This window comes from Lemur catta, chromosome 17, assembly GCF_020740605.2.
Source record: "Lemur catta isolate mLemCat1 chromosome 17, mLemCat1.pri, whole genome shotgun sequence".
NCBI lineage: Eukaryota > Metazoa > Chordata > Mammalia > Primates > Lemuridae > Lemur > Lemur catta.
The window spans coordinates 4,394,866-4,414,200 of NC_059144.1; the positions used below are offsets into that span (position 1 = coordinate 4,394,866).

A 19,335-nucleotide genomic window follows, 5' to 3' on the forward strand; every position below is an offset into this window, starting at 1 on the left:
CAGCCATCCTCACCAACCTCCTTCGCTGTTGTCATGGAAGGAGGGACTTCCCCTCCCCAAGGTTTGCCTCATTTGTCACCTTCACAGACCACCCTGCATAAAACAGTACGCTCTTGTCACTCTCCTCCCTTGTCCTGAATAATGTTTTTCCATATTATTTTACCTCCCCCAACACCTATATTGCTCCCCACCAACCCCAGATAGAAGAGAAATTCCAGCTTTTTATGTATTGTTCACCATTGTATCCTCAGATTCGAGAAGAGTGCCTGGCATGTAGCAGGCACTTAATAATTATGTGTTGAATTAATCAGTTAATCTCATGATGTTGTCAAGGGGTTTGACTATTTTGCAACAGTGCCTTGCAGGGATTGTGCTCTTGATACATGTTGGTTTTTCTCCCTCTTCATCCTCTCTCCTTCCCTCCATCCCTCCCCTGCACTTGCCCATTGGTATCTGTACGCTCAGGCCTCTCTCAGTGCAAGACTAGCGCATCGCCCACACCACTACTCACATAAACAAGCCCCCACCTCCCCATTCTGCCCTTCTGAGCCTCTCTGCACACCAGACACAGGTGTGCTCTTCTGCACCTCCCACAGTGCTCTCTTTTGTCTGGTTTCTGCGTCTCCTCTCTGCACAACTCTCCTTGCCAAGTTCACTGCTGGACTGCTTTGGACTAACCCCACAGGACACACCTGGGCCTCTCAGGCTGGCTCTCGCCTCGCCCTCTGCTCTCTGGGGCCCTCCCTCCTCACACTGTGCGCCCTTGACCTCCACGTGCCAGGGCCTCCTGATCCTCCTCCTCTGTGCTCTGCGCTTCCTCCTGCAAACTCAGAGAGGTTCGGTGTTCCTCCAGGTCCTGCTCCAGACCGTCGGCTCTGCCCCGCTGCTCTGTCTGCCCGAGCGATCTCACGCCGGAGTGGGACTCGGCCGTGCCTCCCACACAGCCACGTCCTGCCCATCCCTCTCCACTGAGCCCCAAACCCGGAGGTGAGCTGTCTCCCGGGCACCTCCACCTGTGCAGCCCGCGGGCACAGCAAACACGACGCACTGCAGACAGGACTTGTCTCTCCCTCCCACCCAAGCCCTCTGCTCCCCGCGGTTTCCTCACTCTGTGAACAGCTGCACCATCTGCATCTGCTGCCCAAGCTGGAAAGCAGGGCCCAGTTCTGCCCCTCTGTCCCCTGTCCCCTGCATCCGATCACTGTGAGTCCTCCAGGAGAGTCTCTTCTCTGGAATCCACATCCCAACCCCCCAGTGTGGACTTCTCCAGGCCTCAGCATCCCTCCCCAGAGTTACGGCCAAAGCGTCCATACCAGTCTCCTGCCTCCAGACCTGGCCCCTGCAACCCACTCTCTGCAGGACAGCCGAGGGCCCAGGAAAGGCGGCAGGATAGGCCTTCAAGAGCAAACCTCAAAAGTCCTTTCCAAGAGGAAAGCACCTACTTCACTCTGGGAAAACACCTGGAAGGACGGTTTTGATTGTGAAGCCCCTCAGCCGTAGGTAGATGAGCTGTGCTTTACCTTAGGGAGCCACAGGGAAGAGGAGGACGAAGGGAAGGGTGAGGAGAGCGGGGAAGAGACAGCAGCAGAGAGAGAAGAAGAAGGGGCTCTTGGGTGAAAGTCCACTGGTGGGAACTGCCCTGTGGCGACTGTGGCCTTGACGCTTTGAGAACAAGGATGTCTAAAGGTCAGTCTTGCATCATCCCAGCGGAGCGACTTCCTTCTCTAGCCATCACCCCAGTCCTTTAGGTCTGGTCCTCAGGCTGCCTGTGCGAGCCGTGGTTAGGGGGGTTTCTGGTTCAGAAGAGAGGGTGCTGGCTCATGTCTGTGTCAGCTTAAGAGAAGGGGCTGGCTGCAGAAGTGAGACACCTAAGCATTCTCACTGAATCCGTCAGAACTTCACACGCTTTTGCCCAAGAAGTAGATTAAACCCATTCAACCAAAGCCATCAAGCCGTATCTTACTATTGAATTGTTCCAAAATGACAGGGTTGGTACCTACATGGATTTCTGACTAGCCAGTGACAAAATGTAGGTGTGGGTGCCCCTATCCCTCAAACCCTAAAGATATTAACTCCTAGAACAGTTCACAACTCACACCAAATATCTTTTTTTGCTTGAGTCCTCTGCACAAGGACCCTTGCATCTGTGTCCTCACACGCTGTCCGAGCCGGCCCTGGGAGGGGAGTCAGCTCTTTGTCCTGGCTTTGGGGCTGGAGGTGGTCTCTTTGCTCCCTTTGGCCCTAGGGTTCCCTCCTGCAGGAGTTGGACATGGTCATTAAGGCCCTACACCATGGGCATTACTCCCATTCTGGTCTCTGATGAGTGTGATTATTTAAATTAAACTCTTTGTTCATTCATTCATTCAATGTTTATCTTTTGGCAGTAGTAGGTAAGCTGTGCATCTTGACACACAGAACACCAATTCATACAAATACCTGTGCCAAAAAGTATTAATAGTTTGTTTCCCTTTGGGCTCTTCATTGAAAAAAATGGTCACAAAATGGATTATATAAGATATTCTATTATTATACCTATTTGACACAAGGGTCAAATCCAGTGTTGTTGAATTTGACCCTTGTGTGTGGAAGATGAGAAGAGGAGGGCCCCAGGCAACGGAGAATGCGTGGGCTCAGAGCTCAGTGGTCCTGGGCTTGAATCCCATACCTCCATGCACCAGCTGCACAACTACAGATAAGTTATCTCCTGTCTCTGAGCCTTAGTTTACTCATCTATAAAATGGGGTGGCTGTGCTGGTTCAGTTAGACAATGAGGTGTGAAAACTCTCAGCATTGGGCCTGCCTTGCTGCCCATTCCCAAAAGTGGTGGCTCGAGAAGTTAAAGACACGGGCCAGGCGCGGTGGCTCACGCCTGTAATCCTAGCACTCTGGGAGGCCGAAGCAGGAGGATGGCTTGAGGTCAGGAGTTCGAGACCAGCCTAAGCAAGAGTGAGACACCGTCTCTACTAAAAACAGAAAGAAATGATTTGGCTAAAAATATGTATAGAAAAAAAAATTAGCCAGGCATGGTGGCACATGCCTGTAGTCCCAGCTACTTGGGAGGCTGAGGCAGAAGGATCGCTTGAGCCCAGAAGTTTGAGGTTCCTGTGAGCTAGGCTGACACCACGGCACTCTAGCCTGGGCAACAGAGTGAGACTCTGCCCCCTCCCCAAAAAAGAAAAAAAGAAGTTAAAGACATGACCTTTGGCCTCATTGACCCCTTGGTTTGAATCCCAGCTCTGCCACTTACTGGCTGTATGATCTCAGGCCATTTATTTAGCTTCTCCAAGCCTCAGTCTGCCCATCTGTAAAATGGAGATAGTAACACCTCCTTACAAAGTTGTTCTGAGAATTAAATCGCGCAATGTCTATAAAATGCCCACCCTGGTTTCTGGCACAGAGCAAGCACTGAATTAATGGTAGTTGCTAGTACATGAAGATGATGTTGATGATGATGATGATGAAGACAAAGTTTTCTGAGAAATAAAACATGGTAGGCCTTGACTGAAAATGGTGGGGCTTAACTAACTCTTAGATGCCTCATCTCAATGGAATGATTTTTTTTTCCTCCTGCCAACAAAATAATTTCTGTAAGACATATTTCCACTTCTGGTTCTTTTCAGATCCCTATTCTATGCACAAGTTGTTTTTCTCCAATTACATTTTATATGAAATTCCCACTGATTCCAATGGGACTCCTGTAAGTACTGGCAAAAACGTGATATCATGCTTAAATGCTGTCCAGAACAATGGAAGAAAATGGCCTGTTTTTCTAATTCAAGCAATATGTGTATGTCGAGTTTATTTATGCAATTCTACTTCCCATTTTTTTCAGAATTTAATGATTTCCAAAAAGTGTGTGGATAATAAAAGCACTTCCTCTAGAGACCTCTGTGAGAAACATATTAGAATAGACCAATCTCACTGATGGATGCTAAAGTAAAACTCTTAAAGAAAACATCAACAAAGAGAATTCAACATAACATGAAAAATTAGAATAATAATTCTATTATTATTCTATTATATTTTATATCTATTATAATATTCCATTATAATAATTAAAAAGAACAATAAGGGCTGACCAAGCAGAGTTTATACTAGGAATGCAAAGATGGTTCAATATTTAAAAAATCCATTAATATGTTAGGTCATAGTAATAGATCTTCTAAGGAGAAAATCACACAATCATATCCAAAAATTCAACATTCATTCTTTATTTTAAAAAAAATTCAATAAAATAGAACTAGATGAATATGAATGTTTCCTTAGCATGATACAGTATTCCACTCAAAAGCCAGCATTAGGCTTTGGGCAGGGACTTAAGAAGTCCTATTCCTCACACACAAGTGAGATTGAGAGTTAAAAAAGAAAAGAAGAAGTCCCATTCCTACTAAAGCCAGAAAGAAGGCTTCCATCATCATCGCTTCTGTTTAAAGTTGCAGGAGGGCTGTTCAGCTGGAGGTGAGTAGACCAAGGTGCATTGTTGACAGGGATTTGAAGACCTTTCACTGCATGTCTTTTGTATTAAAAAAATTTATACTGTGAGCTACGAGAACCTATTGCATATGAAAAATTATTTCAATACATGTATAAGCCATTTTAAAGGAGCATTTCGTTTTGGGGGCTGGGAAACTGCTATTTATGATCTCACCCCAAGGTGGAAGACTCTCGTTGCTTTGGGCATGTACAGACAACTCAGCACCCTCCTTGCAGGTGCAGAATCCAAGGTTGGGGATGAAGACTTTCCTAAGAGCACATACTTATTTAGCGTCAGAGCCAGCTCTCCAGACTCTGGGGCTGGACACTTGACACTGAATTGCTCAATCTGGACCATTCCATGGCAAGAAGGGAAGCCCCCCCCCCACCATTCTGAAATTATATAACTTCTGCAACCTTTCTAAGCACCTTGTCCATGTGAGGCACTGTTGGTGCTGTGGACATGGAGGACACTGGGGCTGTTCCTTTGTGCGTCTGTAACCTAAGGCCCGCCGTGGTCTGTTCCCGCTCTGTGTCCACTCCCTCCCTCCCTCTCCACCCATCTCAGCTTTCAGAGCGGGCGAGGCTCTGGGAGGCCCAGTGAATCAGCGTTCCTCCTGTAGGCAGACAATCTGTGGCAGACCACCTGTGGTGCTGGCCAGCCTACAGACCTGCTGCCTTTGGGTCTTGTGCCACTTCTGGTCCGATCCTATGTGCCCAGGAGGGCAGGGGCAGGGCCAGGGCATGCAGGCGCAGATGCCTCTCAGTCACGAGAGGATTTAGGCTGCCCCTCAGCAGAGCTGGGTGCCTGGCAGCAGGGCCACAGGCTGGACGGTATGAACAGATGAACACGCAGGGTAATGACCTTGCCCCAGCCGCACCCCTGGAAGCGGCCGGAGAGTCTCCCAGCCCACTGGCAAGTGGACTCTCTTTGGCCTGTGGGAGAAAACATCCCTAAGAACCAAGTCCAGAGAATGACCTGAAACCATGGCTGTCCTTTTACCTACTTTCCTGTTAAAAAAAAAAATTCTTGGGAACATTTAAGGGACCACAAAGATTTTCATGTAGAGAAAAGGTAACAAAATACTTTGGTCGGTGAGCACCGAGGCTCTGCCCCGCAGGTAACGAGTTGGTCGGCCTGCACTCCAAAGTGTCCCAGCATGGCCAGGAGCATCTCAGCTGGCCAGAGATGGTCAGTAACGCAGGCCCCAGCGGGCCTTGCATTGTGGGGCCCGTGACTCTGAGGGCAAGAGCGGGAGGCTGGCTGACTCCTTGGCTGAGCCACCCTCAGACGTGCTGGGGCAGGGGTCCTTTCCGAAGCCGGCCCAGAGCTGACAGCCCAGGCCAGCTGTGCGTGGGGAAGGGGCCGGATGGAATGCAGGGCCTGGAGGTCAGCAGGAGCAGGTCCCAGGCAGGGCAGAGGCTGCGCCCGCCCTGCAGAGTGTTGGGCAAGGAGAGAGCTGTACGTCTCTGCCGCCCAGCAGCCCCCTGTGAGAAGCCCCTGGGAGCACCAGCTGTGAGAGGTAGCAAGCATTTTCTGTAGGCTGGGGAGGAGAAAAGAGCTCCGGGCGTTCCCATTTTGGGGATCAGCAGTGGGGCTGTCCCCATGGTGGGGGCCTGTCATATCACAGCAGCAGAGCAACAATGGCCCACGCTGGCCGGTGAGGCTTGCAGAAATGCTGGTGTCTGAAGCTGGGTTCCCCCATAAGCAAACCCTGACACCACAACTTGAGTACAAGTGCCTTAAGTGGGAAGTGACCCCAGAAAGTACCAGCGAGGAGCAGGGGTGTGACCAGGGAGGGAAGAAACCAAGAGAGGGGTGTCAAAGAGCCGGTGGCCACTGTGAGAACAACCTTGAAGTTGCCCCGCCCGATGGGTGAGGACCTTGTTGGCTGAGGGCTACTCCCAAAGGTGCTACCCCCTGGCACTCCAGGCCTGCCCCACACACAGGCCAAGAGAGATCCCAGGGCCCGAGAAGCGACATGTGTATGAGAAGCCTGTAGGTCACACAGAGCAGTGAGTGCCAAGGACCACAGGCAGCTTGGCAGTGTCTCCCTGGCGGGGCACAGTTGGCTCATTGTGGAACACAGAGAAGGGCTGATTCACCCTCTGGCCACGCTGGTGTGGCTCCTCCATGTGCCCTGAAGCTTCCGGTCCTCAGGCCTTTGCCTGTGCTGCTTCCTCTGCCTGGAAGGCTCCTTCCCAGCCCTTCCTCAGCCGGCCGTGTGGCTGACCCTGCTCACCCTTTGGACGCAGCTCTGGGGAACTTGGTCCTGGAAGCCTCCCACATGCCCGCCTCCCTCCTGGCTAGGCCCTTCCACACTTGCTCCTGCGCTGCCCCCACCCCCTGCGTTGCCATTGCCTGTTCATTTGACATCTCAGCCACTGGTCTGGGATCAGTCTGTGAGCTCAGGAGTGTCTTATTTATCTCTGTTTTGTCAGCATCCCGCTCAGCAAATGTTTGTTGATGAGCTGTGTCCACCTTACGTAATGAGATTTAGAAAATATGATTAAATAGTTAACGTGAGTGCAAAACTTGAGGATAGCCACTCAGGAAAGCAGCAACTCCAAAAGAATGGGGTCCATCTTTCCAAAGCAAGGACATAGGCAGAGATGGAAAGTTCCAGCAGGGTTACATTTTCCACAGAGACCGGGTGCATATGCCACAGCTATTTGGTTGGTTACAGATTGCTACATTTCAAAGAAGATGAGGCAGGGTAGTGATCTGAGGGGGGGACTTATCTCTGGCGCTGTTTGGTCTTGATTATTTACAGAAAAAAAGGCAGAAGTTGCAGCTGCATGCATGTGACTCAGGTTACATAGCCACATTTTGTCAAGGCCCAGGACAATTTAAAGTTCCAACAGCTTTATTTGAATTATTGCAATTTCAAATTATTTAATTTCCCAAAGGTTATTTGGGCATAACATTTGGGGAGGGGGAATTGTATCATGCAAGTCTCAGCTGGGCATTGAGGGATGAATAGGAGTTGGCCAGATGGAGCATGCCAGGCAGAGAGAAGAGCCTTTGCAAAGGACATAGTGTTTGGGAGGGAGGTGAGAAGATGCTGCTCGAGAAAACAGGGTGTGAGAGGGAAGGGGTAAAACGAGGCTGGGGGGACAGTGGCCAGATGATGGTCTATGAAGGAGCCTGGACTTCAGTGGAGTCAGCTGGAGAATGATGAGGTTCATACATTTGGAAAGAGAGCTTCATTTCTCATAAAGGGTTGCAGCCTGCACGTGGCCATTCAGACAGGCTGGGAAACAGCCTCCTGCCAGAAGCTGGAAACAGGTACTTCCAGGCAACGGTAAAGGAAACAGGAATTTATGCTGAGTGGGGTGGCCAAGTATATATATCTGACAAGCTATAGGAGGAGTCATGAGTACTTATGAGAGGAGAAACATGCACGTGCACAGTTGAGCCTCGTGCCCCTTTATGAGACCCATGTTCAAAAAACGCACCATTAGCAAGACCTGAGGACACAGTTCAAGCATCAAAAGGCAAGGCAGAGGACATGAAAACCGTCCCTGTGCATCCGGCTGAGACTGGCCAGGACCCTCCACGGCCGGTGGCCTCCTATCAAGAAGGAGCGCTGGTCAGCTGCGCAGAGACCACGAAAGGGAGGGGGCAGTGGTGAGGTTGGCTGCAGTCAGCAGTGGCCCACGTTTTCCCGAAGGCTGGTTCCATTCAGGCCTCCGGGAAGAAGCCGCACGGGGGCCAGCGAGGGGGGGTGTGGCAAGGTGTGCCTGACCTCCCATTCCATCATGGCAAGAACTCAGTTTTTAAGGTTTCTTAAAAACTTGGCCAAGAGGGGGTCCATTCAGTTGGTTCGGTGGCCTAAAATACTATTTTATTTTTCATCAGGGAAGAAGCCCATGGAGGTCCCACAACGGCGTGGTCAAGTCTGCTCTATAAATTGCCGGGGGCTTCTGAGTGGAAGATGGGCTGGCGGTGAAGGAACCAAATCTCACACCAGATAAACTGTGACATATGTCAAGACGGCTGTGCAGCGGGATGAAAATACAAGATTAGCTTAAAAGCATTTCCTTGGGGCAGATCTGCAGCTGTAGAGAGAATCTGCACCCGTGCAGCCCTGCTTTCTCTGAGGCCGCCCGTGCCCTGGCCTGGGAAGGTTGGCCGGGAGTCTGATGCCTTTAAAGCCTTGAAAGAAACATTCCCCATCTGCTGTCTGGGGCTGCTCTCTGTGAGGGCTCACTGCGCAGCAAGCCCACCTTTGCCAGCCAGGCCTCCCCCTCCCCCTCCCCCATCACCGGCTCTGCCAGGATCCAGCCCCTGTGGTCCTGCAACCTCAGACGGTAGAAAGCAGCAACCACCTTCCCTTTCTTTGAGTTCTGCAAGATGATGCCCGCCTCTTGGGCTCATTCAAACTCCAAAGAGAATCATTTGCAAATTAATTTCTGTGTCCCTGATCCACTCAGGATCACTTACTGCCCCTTGAAAGAATTGTCCACATTCCCCTCTTGCACCTCCCCTGCGGGAAAGGGCACGTAACTGCAGGGGTGGGGTAATCACTCTGTGCCCCTCCCCCTGCATGTTTGTATGCCTTTTCTCCTACTAATCTGCCTTTTGTCAGTTATTTTCAGCAAACCTTCAGAGGGCAAAGGGGAAGTTGCCCTTGGCCCCAGCAAGGGAAGGGCATGGGTGTAAATGTTACAGTAGAGACACATCCAGGGAGAGCTGGGAGCAGGCTGGCGACCGGCCGTCAGATACAATGTGCAGCCCATGGGGAGGTGTTTATGGGGCCGAACAATTCAGACACAAGAAAAGGAAGCCTCGATTACTCTTCATGAAACCTGGTGTAGTCATAGGCCTGGCAGCCTCTGCTGGTCCCCTGGGAAGCATGGAGGTCCTTTCCTGTTTCCTTTGTCAGAAGTGCTTCTATGCATGGGGACAGGCCCCTCCCCCCAGCTGTGGCACAGAGACTACAGAATCCCAGAACACGGTGCAGGGTGCCAGGAAGCAGCGCCCCCCAATACAGAACACGGTTCTCCACTGTCCAGCCTCACTAGCACAGTGGTGAGGGGCCCCTGTTGACACAGCTGGAGCCCGGGAGTCCGGCCTCAGCCCTGGTGACCTACTGGGGGAGGTGGGACCCCTCCTCGTGGGGCTGGGAGAGGCAGCCTTGCAGGACCCCTTCCAGTTCCTGCGTCTTCCCTTCCACCTGCTCCTCCTGGGGCACACAAGGGGCTCCTCTGGTCGGTGGGATGGGGAGGCCAAGCCACCCCTGGCCTGTTCTAAGGGTGACCTGCTTGCCACAGTCTGCTCCTGGCCCCTGTGGCAGGCAAACACCAGGCAAAATGATGCATCTTATCGGTCTGGAGTGTGGGTGTGGATCAGGGGAAATGGATCTTCTGCCCATTCACGCATGTTACATCGCTTCTCTCTGTGCCTCAGTTTCCTCATCTGTAAAGTGGGGATTCGGGAAGGATCTGCCTCCGGATCATCTGAGGACCCAGCAGATGGACAGCACTGTCCTAGAAGCGCTAATGCCCAGAGAGTCCCTGGCTGAGCATGGAATCCAGACGGGCTCCAGTCTCCTTGCAGAACACTCCAAGGCCGTTCCCAGGTGGCAGGGCACTATTACGGAACAGTCGGCCCTTGGGGCTTGATGGAGAGAGACGTCAATCAACCACGGAAGAAGGAACATGCTGACACGCTGGCAGGCCGGGGATGGGTGGGGGAGTTTGTGTCAACAGAGAGGCCTGTGGGGGAGGGAGCCCCCCGGGCGAAGACCCTGTGTGCAAGCTAGAAGGCTTGCTGCCTCAGGGTCTCAGAGGAAGTCACTCACCCTCAGTGGCTGTGACCTAGGGGACAGACACAGGGCCTGAGGGGCATGGGAGCTGCATAAGGCCTGGCTCCAAGGCCACGGAAGGAGGCCGCTGGCAGCATGCCCCAGAGTCACTGGTCATGTGCCACCTTCTGCTCTCAGAATGTCCCGGCCCAGACCAGCCCATGACGGCACCTGTGCACGTCATGATGGAGGCTGTTGCTCGTCAGCTGGAACGGCCAGGACTCGCTGATGGTCGTCCTTGGGGCCAGGGAACCTCAGAGAATGCCGGTTTCTGGCTGCATAGCTGCACAGTTGGCCGTGGCAGGCTGTGGGCATGTGGACAGGACTTTTGGGGGGAAAACCCAAAGTTCCTAAGAATCATTAATGTCATTGGAATAAGATTAGATATAATGAAACTTTTAATCCCAGGGTGGCACCAGTTCCCTCTCTACCCCGTGGGAGCCCTGCCCATATTCTCTTTCCTTCCGGCCCCTTCCTCAGCCCTGTGCTCAGATGTAACCAATGACCAAAGTTTCCAGAACTTGCAAGGCTGGTTCCAGCCTCAGTGCCTCTGCTCCTGCTGTTCCATCTGCCTGGAATGCCTGTCCCTGCTGTTTTCGCAGAATACCTGCCATTTGCCAAGACTGAGTTTGGGCAGTGCTTTTCCTAGAAAGCCTGTTCTGACCTGGGGGGGTGCACTGGGGGCCCCCTTGGGGCTTGCTCCACAGAGCGGCCATCAGTCTTGTCCATGTCTCCCTAGCCGTGGGGGCAGGCAGGTGTCGGGTCCCACTCATCTCTGCCGTCAGTGCCCAGTGCCCAGCCCTGGGCGAGGGCTCCAGGGCACACGGGGGCTTGGGTCCTTTCTTTGTTGCCTGCGGAGGGCCGTCCTGCGGGTCCCCCCATGGCCTCGCCTGCCCTGAGCATGCAGACGCTCTCCCCCAGCACTGTTTGCAGCGCCCCGTGCCTGCAGAAATCACACGCGTTCACGACAAGCGGCTTTGTACTCTGGCAGGTTCTGATACATCGCCTTTTATTTTTCCAGGCTTCCGGACATCAGACACGACATCGCACTAACGAGAAAACGGGGGTTTCCAGTTGCTCAGGCTCAGACTGCTAAACGACAGGAAGCGTATCAGGTGCTAAAAATTCCCCCTCGTGGCCAAACCAGCAGGGTGACAAGCCGAGCAGAGTGCAAAATGGGACTTGGCGTGTTACGGGCTGTGAGGAAGCTGAGTAAGTCCGACTCACACTTGCGGGTGGGGACAGCCAGGACACACAGACGCAGCACCCACCGAGGACTGGGGAACAGACTTTGGTGTCTCACCCACCTCTCAGTGAGCGACATCAGCATCCAGTGACAGCAGGCACCAGACCTTACCCGGTGCCTAGCGACAGACACGCATGCCTCTCACCTGGGGAGCCCACCTGCCTTCTGCCGTGGGATGCTCTCCTGGCTTCAAAGATTAGAAGAGGGAAAATCTCCTCCTCTCTGTCCCCAAAAGCGTGTGGGTGTCTGTCTCAGGGACATGCACAAGCGCTCCTGGGGTGTCCCAGCTGCTCCTGGGACGTGTGCGGGTTTGAGTTTCAGGTGGGCAAGGTGAGACACCACCGGCTACAGCACAAAGACGCTACACCACAAGCTACGTCGGGTACTAGGCCGGGTGCATGAAAGTCCTTTATTCCAGGGCTTTGGCCATCGGAGGAGGTTTTCTGTCCAAGACTTGGAAAAATAACAGCAAGGAAAACAATGGTGGCTATACTTCACACGTATTTACAAACAGCAGTATGGAGAGGGGTCTGTCTTTAAGATTATACCTATGTGACACGTGAAAAAGAAAAAACAAGAAAAAGAACACAGACAAGGAGTCCTGTCTAGGAGGAACACATGAGAAGTGACAGAAACCACACAGATCTGAGCGGTGCTGAGTAAGGCTGGAGGCGCTCCCCGTCGGGGGACCGTGAAATTAAACTCTTTATATATGTCGTCTTACATTTAGGTAGGCTATACTTTTTAATAAAATAAAAACTTCTGTGTTACTTTAAAGTTATCATGTAGGCATCTAGGGGATGGTTTGGAAGAACGCGGTGCATGGAGGTGGTGCTGGCGGGAGGTGCCCGGGCAGGTTGATGTTTGTCCCTAAAAAGAAACCCGTCACAGAGGCTGGGCACTGCCCGGGATGCTGGCAGCCCTCTCCCTGCACTGGCCTGCGAGTGTGCGTGCGAGGCCAGCCTGCCCTGCCCTGAAGAGCCATGTGCCCCCAAGGTGGTGTCAGTGCTGTCATCACAGCTCACGTCCTGGCCACCTCCGTACCCCACGTGCCTAGCACAAGGCGGGGGCACCTTGAGGATGCTGGGGAGCTGGGCTATTGGCATGTTCCATCTGATGCTCTGTGACAGCTACTCTGCGGCATCTCCCTGACGCCAGGCCACAGCGGGGAGGGTGGTGCGAAGCTAGCCGTCTAGACTACGGGCAGGAGGGTCACTGGCAGACACAGGGGCTGCACCTGCCAGGGGCCCCTCCCACCCTGAGGCCCGGCCCAACCCCCTCAGGCGCCCACTGCCTGCCCCATCGACACAGAGAAGCCTGAGCAAGGTGCAGTGGGGGGTGTTTGCGCGCTTCTCGCCGGGGGTCCCTGTCTCCACTCTCTCCACGCGCAGCGAAGCAGGCTGGCGACCGTCAAAACAGCAGGGCTTTCTTCTTGAGGTCGTTCCTCTTCCAGAGCGCCAGGCGGTCGAACTCTTCGACGCTCATCCCAAACACTTCCTGGAATTCCTCCGGCGACAGGTGTCTCTTCAAACAAAAGGAGAAACAGAGAGGGGCAGTTAGCGACTCTGCAAGGCACACTGCTACACCAGTCCTCCCCAGCTGGGAGGGACTGGGGTGAGGACAGGGTGGTCCCTCCATGTGCCTGGGCCTCCCGTGGTCCTTGACACTCCCTTTGCAGTGAAGGAACCAAGCTCAGAGGAAAGTGGCCCCACTAGGGACACACAGCGCCCAGGGCAGAGCTGGGGCCAGAACCCGCAACTCCCGACTCCTACACACATTGGCTATGGCATGTATTTCACAAATGTCACCAAGTCTGCGCAGCATGCGCTATGCTCTGGAATCCATTGTTGGGGTGATCTGGAGAAGGACACTCAAGAACCCGCACAAGGCCATTTCCTAATTGAATCTGGGCCCAGAGTCACACACACACGCACACACACTCACTGACATATACTCACACACACACTGACACATACACATATACTCACACACTGACGTATATGCTCACACAAACACTAACACATACACATGTACTCACATACACACACTCACACTCATACACACTCTCACACATATACTCACACACACATACACTCACATGTACTCACACATACTCTCTCACACGCTCACTCACACACATTCATCATACACATACATACACATATGCACACTTGGACACTCTCACACACATGCACACACTTACACTCTCGCACACACTCACAGTCACACACAGCGGGTCCAGCAAGTCTCTGCCAGAAAGAGGCCCTCAGCTGCCTGCTGCTATCTCAAGTTTGCAAACAGGAAAGGAACCCTGGTGCTTGCCAGAAATTAACCATTTGCGTGGGGTTCAGATTTGGGGTTCTTGATGTGCTGAGAAATCCACAACCCAGTCCACAGAGACGCCACTCCAGACTGGGTCTCTCGACACATTTAAGACGCTAGGTGTGTCATGTAGTCTGCAGCCCCGCACCTGCAGGTACCAATCATGCCCTTCTGAATCACATCAAAGGAACCATGCAAGCAGATCATTCCCACCGCTACCCAGTGAATGCTGACTGAGGGCCCGTGACAGGCGAGACCTTGCTCCGACACTGCCTCTGGTGGGGGTGGGCTGGGGGCGCTTAGCAGGTGTGGAGTGAACAAGAGAAAGGACAGGGCTGAAGCGTGAGGAAAGTCCAGGCCCAGCGCTGGTGCCGGCGGGCTCCCTGCCACGTGGCCCTGCCTTCTGCCGTGGAGGCCCCTCCCCACGGCGGGGTCTGAGGCCAGGGGAGGGGCACAGGGGTGGCAGAGGGGGATGGCAGGAAGGTCCCTAGTGAGGTGGCATGGCAGGATCCCGGCAGTGCCCAGTGCCCTTGCTACCTGTGACCGTGTGTCTAAAGGGAGGAAGATGGGCAAGCCAGTGGTCTGCTGAGTCTCACCAGGGTTGGGTCTTTGCTGGTCACCACAATGGAGGAGGAGAGGGGGACAGGGAGCGGACGGTGGGTAGCCAGGCACTGCATGCTGCAGGGGGAGAGGAGGGCAGCCGTGCGTGTGCCACACCATGGGAGCCTCCCAAGGGACGACTTGGAGCTGGTGGCTGAGCAGGAAGGACAGCACAGCGCGGGTGCGGGTGCTGGAGGCCCTGGTGCTGCTGGTGATGGCCATGGGCTGGTGTGGGCAGGAGCTCCCAGGTGGTTTCTGCAGTGGATGTGAATGGTGACAGGCTTCCTCCAGGAGAGGGGCACTGTGACCTGGCCAGACCTCCTCTGGCTCTCAGCTACAAGCGGGGTGGGCACAGTTCAGTCTGCTCGCCACATTCTCCCACCCTTTCTGAAGGGAAGGACAGTCCATCTTGTCTGATTGTATCTGTGAACCTACATCTACCCCCAAGACCCCTTTCTGCACTGCCCGTGCCCTCCCTGCCACTGGCCTGGCCTGTAGGCCCTGGCCCAGCTGGCCTCTGGCCCGCACTCTGTCCGGCTGCTCTGGACTCCAGTGCTTCCTTTCAGCTGCACAGGTCTGCTTGAGTTTCTCCACAGCGTCTGGGAGGCCACGGAGTCCTGGATTCTGGTGCAAACCCACCCCTCAGGCACACCCACGTAGCTCCTAAACCCATCTGTCAGGGTGCAAGGTTCTCCTCAGACCGGTCTGGTGGGTTTACACAAAGGAGATATTCTTTAACTGCAGGGCCTTACTTTTCTGGTGCATTCCAACAACAGGGGCTCTTCCTGCTGGAGCACACCTGGGTGTGCGCTTAGCCGCAGGGCGTGGAAGGGGCGGGCTGGAGAGCCACAGCACTTGGTGACCAGCGGCTCCCCTTCCGCGCAGCCCAGGCCTGCTGCGCACGCAGAAAGATCTCAGAGTGCAACCCAGGAGCGACCGGCCTCGAGGGGCTCACCTGGACACAGGGGCTGGACAAGAGGCCCCTTTCCCACCCCCTCACCTTGCTGCCTGTAACGGTTACGTTTTAAGTGTCAACTTGCTTGGGCCCAGTTGTCTGGATGGACATAGTCTAGGAATTGCCGTGAAGGCATTTTGCAGACGTGGTCACTGTTGACGGGCAGTTGACTTTAAGTGAAGATCACCCTCGATAACGTGGGTGGGTCTCATCCAATCCATTGATGGCCATGAGCGTAAAAACTGAGGTTTCCCAGAGAAGAAACTGCCACAAAGTGGCAACTCAACTCCTGCTTGAGTCTCTCGCTTGCTGGCCGATCCTACGAATGTCAGAATTGCAGCCCACACACTTGCATGGGCCAAGTTCACAAAATAAATTTCTTAACGTATATCTGTGTCTGTTTGTCTCTAATTGTTCTGCTTCTCTGGAGAATGCTGGCTGATACGCTTTCTGACTCAAGGAGTGAAATGCCTGTATGTGTGCACTGGGACACTGGGGGCACCTAAGAGGGGTCAGAAAGGCATTTCAATGCTGTAATTACTCAGCAAGACAGCATAGCGTAGTGGCTTTGAGTGACACCTTGAATCTCAGCTCTGCCTCTCATGAGCTGTGTCCATGGATCCTTGCTGTGCCCCCTGGCATCTCACAGCTCTTCTGCCCCTCTTCCACGTGACAGCCCTTCCAGAACCAGAGAGGATGATCAAGGCTCCTCCACACTCCTTCATAAGTCACCCACATTGACTAGCACCTACTATGTGCTACCAGGCACCTCCATGGCACCTTCCACTGCTGCCAGGCTGAGCACCCTGAGTGCCCTCGGCCATGCCTCATAGGCCTGAGTGTCAATGGTGCCTGGGCACATCCTGCTCTGTGGAGGGACTGCCGCTCCATCCATCACCCCACCCAGGCAGCCTGGAGTCGCAGCTGGAATGCTCCTCTCCCCTCACCGCCAGGCATGTCCATCACCGAGTCATGCCCTTGACTTCCCAAAGAAGTCTCACCCTCAGCAATGCCACCACCCACGTCCAAGATGCCATCACTTCTTACCCCTACCACCCAAATTGCCTCTAAACAGTCTCCCTATATACACAACCAATCTGACCTTCACAATGTAGCCACAGGGGTTGTTTTAAATTGCACATCTGACAACATAATCTCCAACTTAAATGCCATTGCTCTTAGGCTAAAAACCAAACTGCTTAAGACTGCCCAGGGCCCTGCAGGGCCTGGCCCGTCCTCACCTTCCCCTGCTCAGGTCTAGATACCTCAGCTGTCCTACAGTTCCTTAGACAGCCAAAGATCCGTCCTGCCCCAGGGCCTTTGCACATGCAGTTTGCTCTTCCTCGAATTTTCCTCCTACCTGCTATCCCTCACCTCACAAAACACGCACATGCACACCCACATGTGTGCATGCTTACTTCACCCAGTTAATGGTTACATATTTTAAATACTCACAGGCCCATGTTCTTCTCCCTCAGGGCCCTGGTGTCGGTATACAAGTACATGTACTCATTTGGGTCTTTAGTGGATGGCATCTGTCTCCCGTGTCACACTGAGCATCCAGGGGGCAGAGCTCAGGCCGTTTTTGCTCCCCAGGCACCTCCAGGCACTGGCACATGGTCACCGAATGAATGGCAACTCAGCTGAGCACCCTGGCGGTAGGGACCACTGCCACACGCTGACCACCGGCCACACTACTCCTTCCAGGGTCTGCCCAACAGAGTATGGACTCCACTGAGGTCCACCCACACCCTCTGCTCCTCGGCCTGGGTGCACTTCCCAGCCTACCTCCATGGGAGCTTTGAGACTGGGCTCCAGCCAATGGCTGTGAGTTGAAGTGAGGTCTGTCATTCCACAGCCCGGCCCTAGGGACCCTCCCACTCGGGAAACTTGTTCCCAGGGGCCCACCACGTGGCCATTCAAAAGGTGGGGCAGATCCACATGAATGTCGTGGAAAATGTCCATGTCAGATTTGCAAGCAAAAAGCAGGATGTCAAACTGTATCTACAGTATGAGCCTATTCATCCAAAATAGGATTTGTTTCTCTCCAAGTGCATGTGCAAAAGGAGAGTTCTGGAAGCATGTCCTCCACAGAGTTAGCAGTTAGGACTGGGTGGGGGGATTCCACAAGATTCTTATGTTCTTCTTTGTACTTTTCTGGACTTTTACAATAGTTATGAATTGTTTTTATGTTAAAAATAAAAAGCTCTTTCCCCTGAAATAAAAGCATCAGGGGTCCCTCCCTATCCTTCTGGGAGGTGTCCCCCTAAGCCCTCTGGCTCTTGTCCTAGCTCCCAGCCCCAGGCGGGGCCAAGCCCCAGGGCTGTGGCCCGCTGCACCAACATTTCCAGTCCCCCCGCCTTGGCTCAGCTTGAGGAGGAACTAGTGTCCCACCCTTGGGTGTGTTCCTGGAGATTTAAATGATTAAACCCACTACTAGGTGTCAGAGGGCTTTTAAAAGGATACATTTACATGCGTTAACCCCTTGGTATTTTGCAACTTTCATTCTGTACTGTAGTGGGGGGAAGAAAAGGTAAAAAAGACGTCATTTAAAGTCTCCAACTTTTTGGCACCAGGTACTGGTTTCATGGAAGACAGTTTTTCCACAGACCAGGGGCAGGGTATGGGTGACGTGTGGGGGGTGGGGGTGGTGTGGAGCTCAGGCGTGATGTGCAGTGGAGGCGGGGGTGGGCACCGAGGATTTAAAGCACACCCCAGTCCCAAGAGGGCTGTAGCTGAGTCCCAACAGGCTCCTGGTCTCAAGGCCGCTGCTGTGCCAGGACCTGCTGGGCACCTTATCTGAGCTCACCTCTCTTGGTGACAGCAATTAACTCCAGCACCCACAGGGAACTCACCCTTCAAGGAGCAAAGGCACAGGGCAAATACAGCAAATACCTCCAGGCAGTCCCGACCCAGAAGCCGGAAGCACACATTTTACTACAGTGGTGTTTACACTGGACTTGAATGCACACAATTGACAAGGACCCAACTTCCACTGGCGCTGAAGAACGCTTCCCCTGCGGGCAGTTAGGGTGCTGGAGTTACACGCAGAAAAAGCCAGTGTGGGCGCCTTGCCTGGCTGCCGGGGCCGGGCATATGTGACCCCTGGCAGAGGCAGTCCAGGACCCAGGCTTCAGGAGGAGACAGAGGCCCTGCCGGATTCGGGGCCTCCTCTGTGCCCTCACTCACACACACTCCAGGCTGATCGGCACGCCCGGCACCGGGGGCTCCCCCCGCACCCTACCCCAATGCACACACCAGCTTCTCAGCCAGACCCTGCTGCCCGGACCCTCCACGGATGGCTATACACGTCCCAACACATTAGAACTTTCCTTTTCTGTAGTGTAAAATCCAAACAAATGTCGCACTAGCAAACGGCCCCACATGCAGTGTGCTCAGCACAGGCCGTGGGTCCACGGCACTGACCAGCTGCGGCGGTCAAGGGCTCACTGTGCTGTCACCCCTCCCCCTGCCTCCCCTCTCCCTCCCTGCAGGTGGACACTGGCTGCCTGCTTGTTGCACAGCACCCTCTTCCTCACCTTTTCGTACCAGGTCTCGGAGCTTCCTCTTGCAGCCACCACCCAACCCGGGTAGCTCCAGGCATGGGTGTGGGGCTGACCTGGCCAGCTGGGGCACAGCATTCTCTGGGTCAGACTGGGGGATTCAGGGGCAGTTATATGACCCACCCAGAGGCCGAGAGAGAAAAAGAGAGAGAGAGAGAGATACAGGACTCTGCCCTGCAGACATTGAGCCTGAGAGAGCTGAGGCAAAAGTCTAGCTATTGCTGGAGCAGCACAGAAGAGGAACAGTCAAGAGAAGAAAGGAAAGAAACCGGATGCATCATTTAGCCCTTGATCAAGCCACACCTGAAGAGGACCTTCAGTCATGAGAGCCAGTAAGTCACTTTGGGTCAGGTTCCTGTCATTTAC

The 19,335-nt window shown here is 53.7% G+C and overlaps 1 protein-coding gene across 14 annotated transcripts in view; it reads right to left on the reverse strand.

Moving 5' to 3' along the window:
- Positions 1-11,919: 11,919 nt before the first annotated feature.
- Positions 11,920-19,335, reverse strand: part of ABLIM2 (actin binding LIM protein family member 2) — a 146,432-nt gene continuing 139,016 nt past the window's right edge. For all 14 annotated transcript variants that reach the window (XM_045528161.1, XM_045528173.1, XM_045528171.1 and 11 more), the window contains one exon: positions 11,920-13,053. In XM_045528161.1, the coding sequence (XP_045384117.1) occupies positions 12,940-13,053 (114 nt within the window). In that variant the 3' untranslated portion in view covers positions 11,920-12,939. The remainder of the gene's footprint in view (positions 13,054-19,335) is intronic.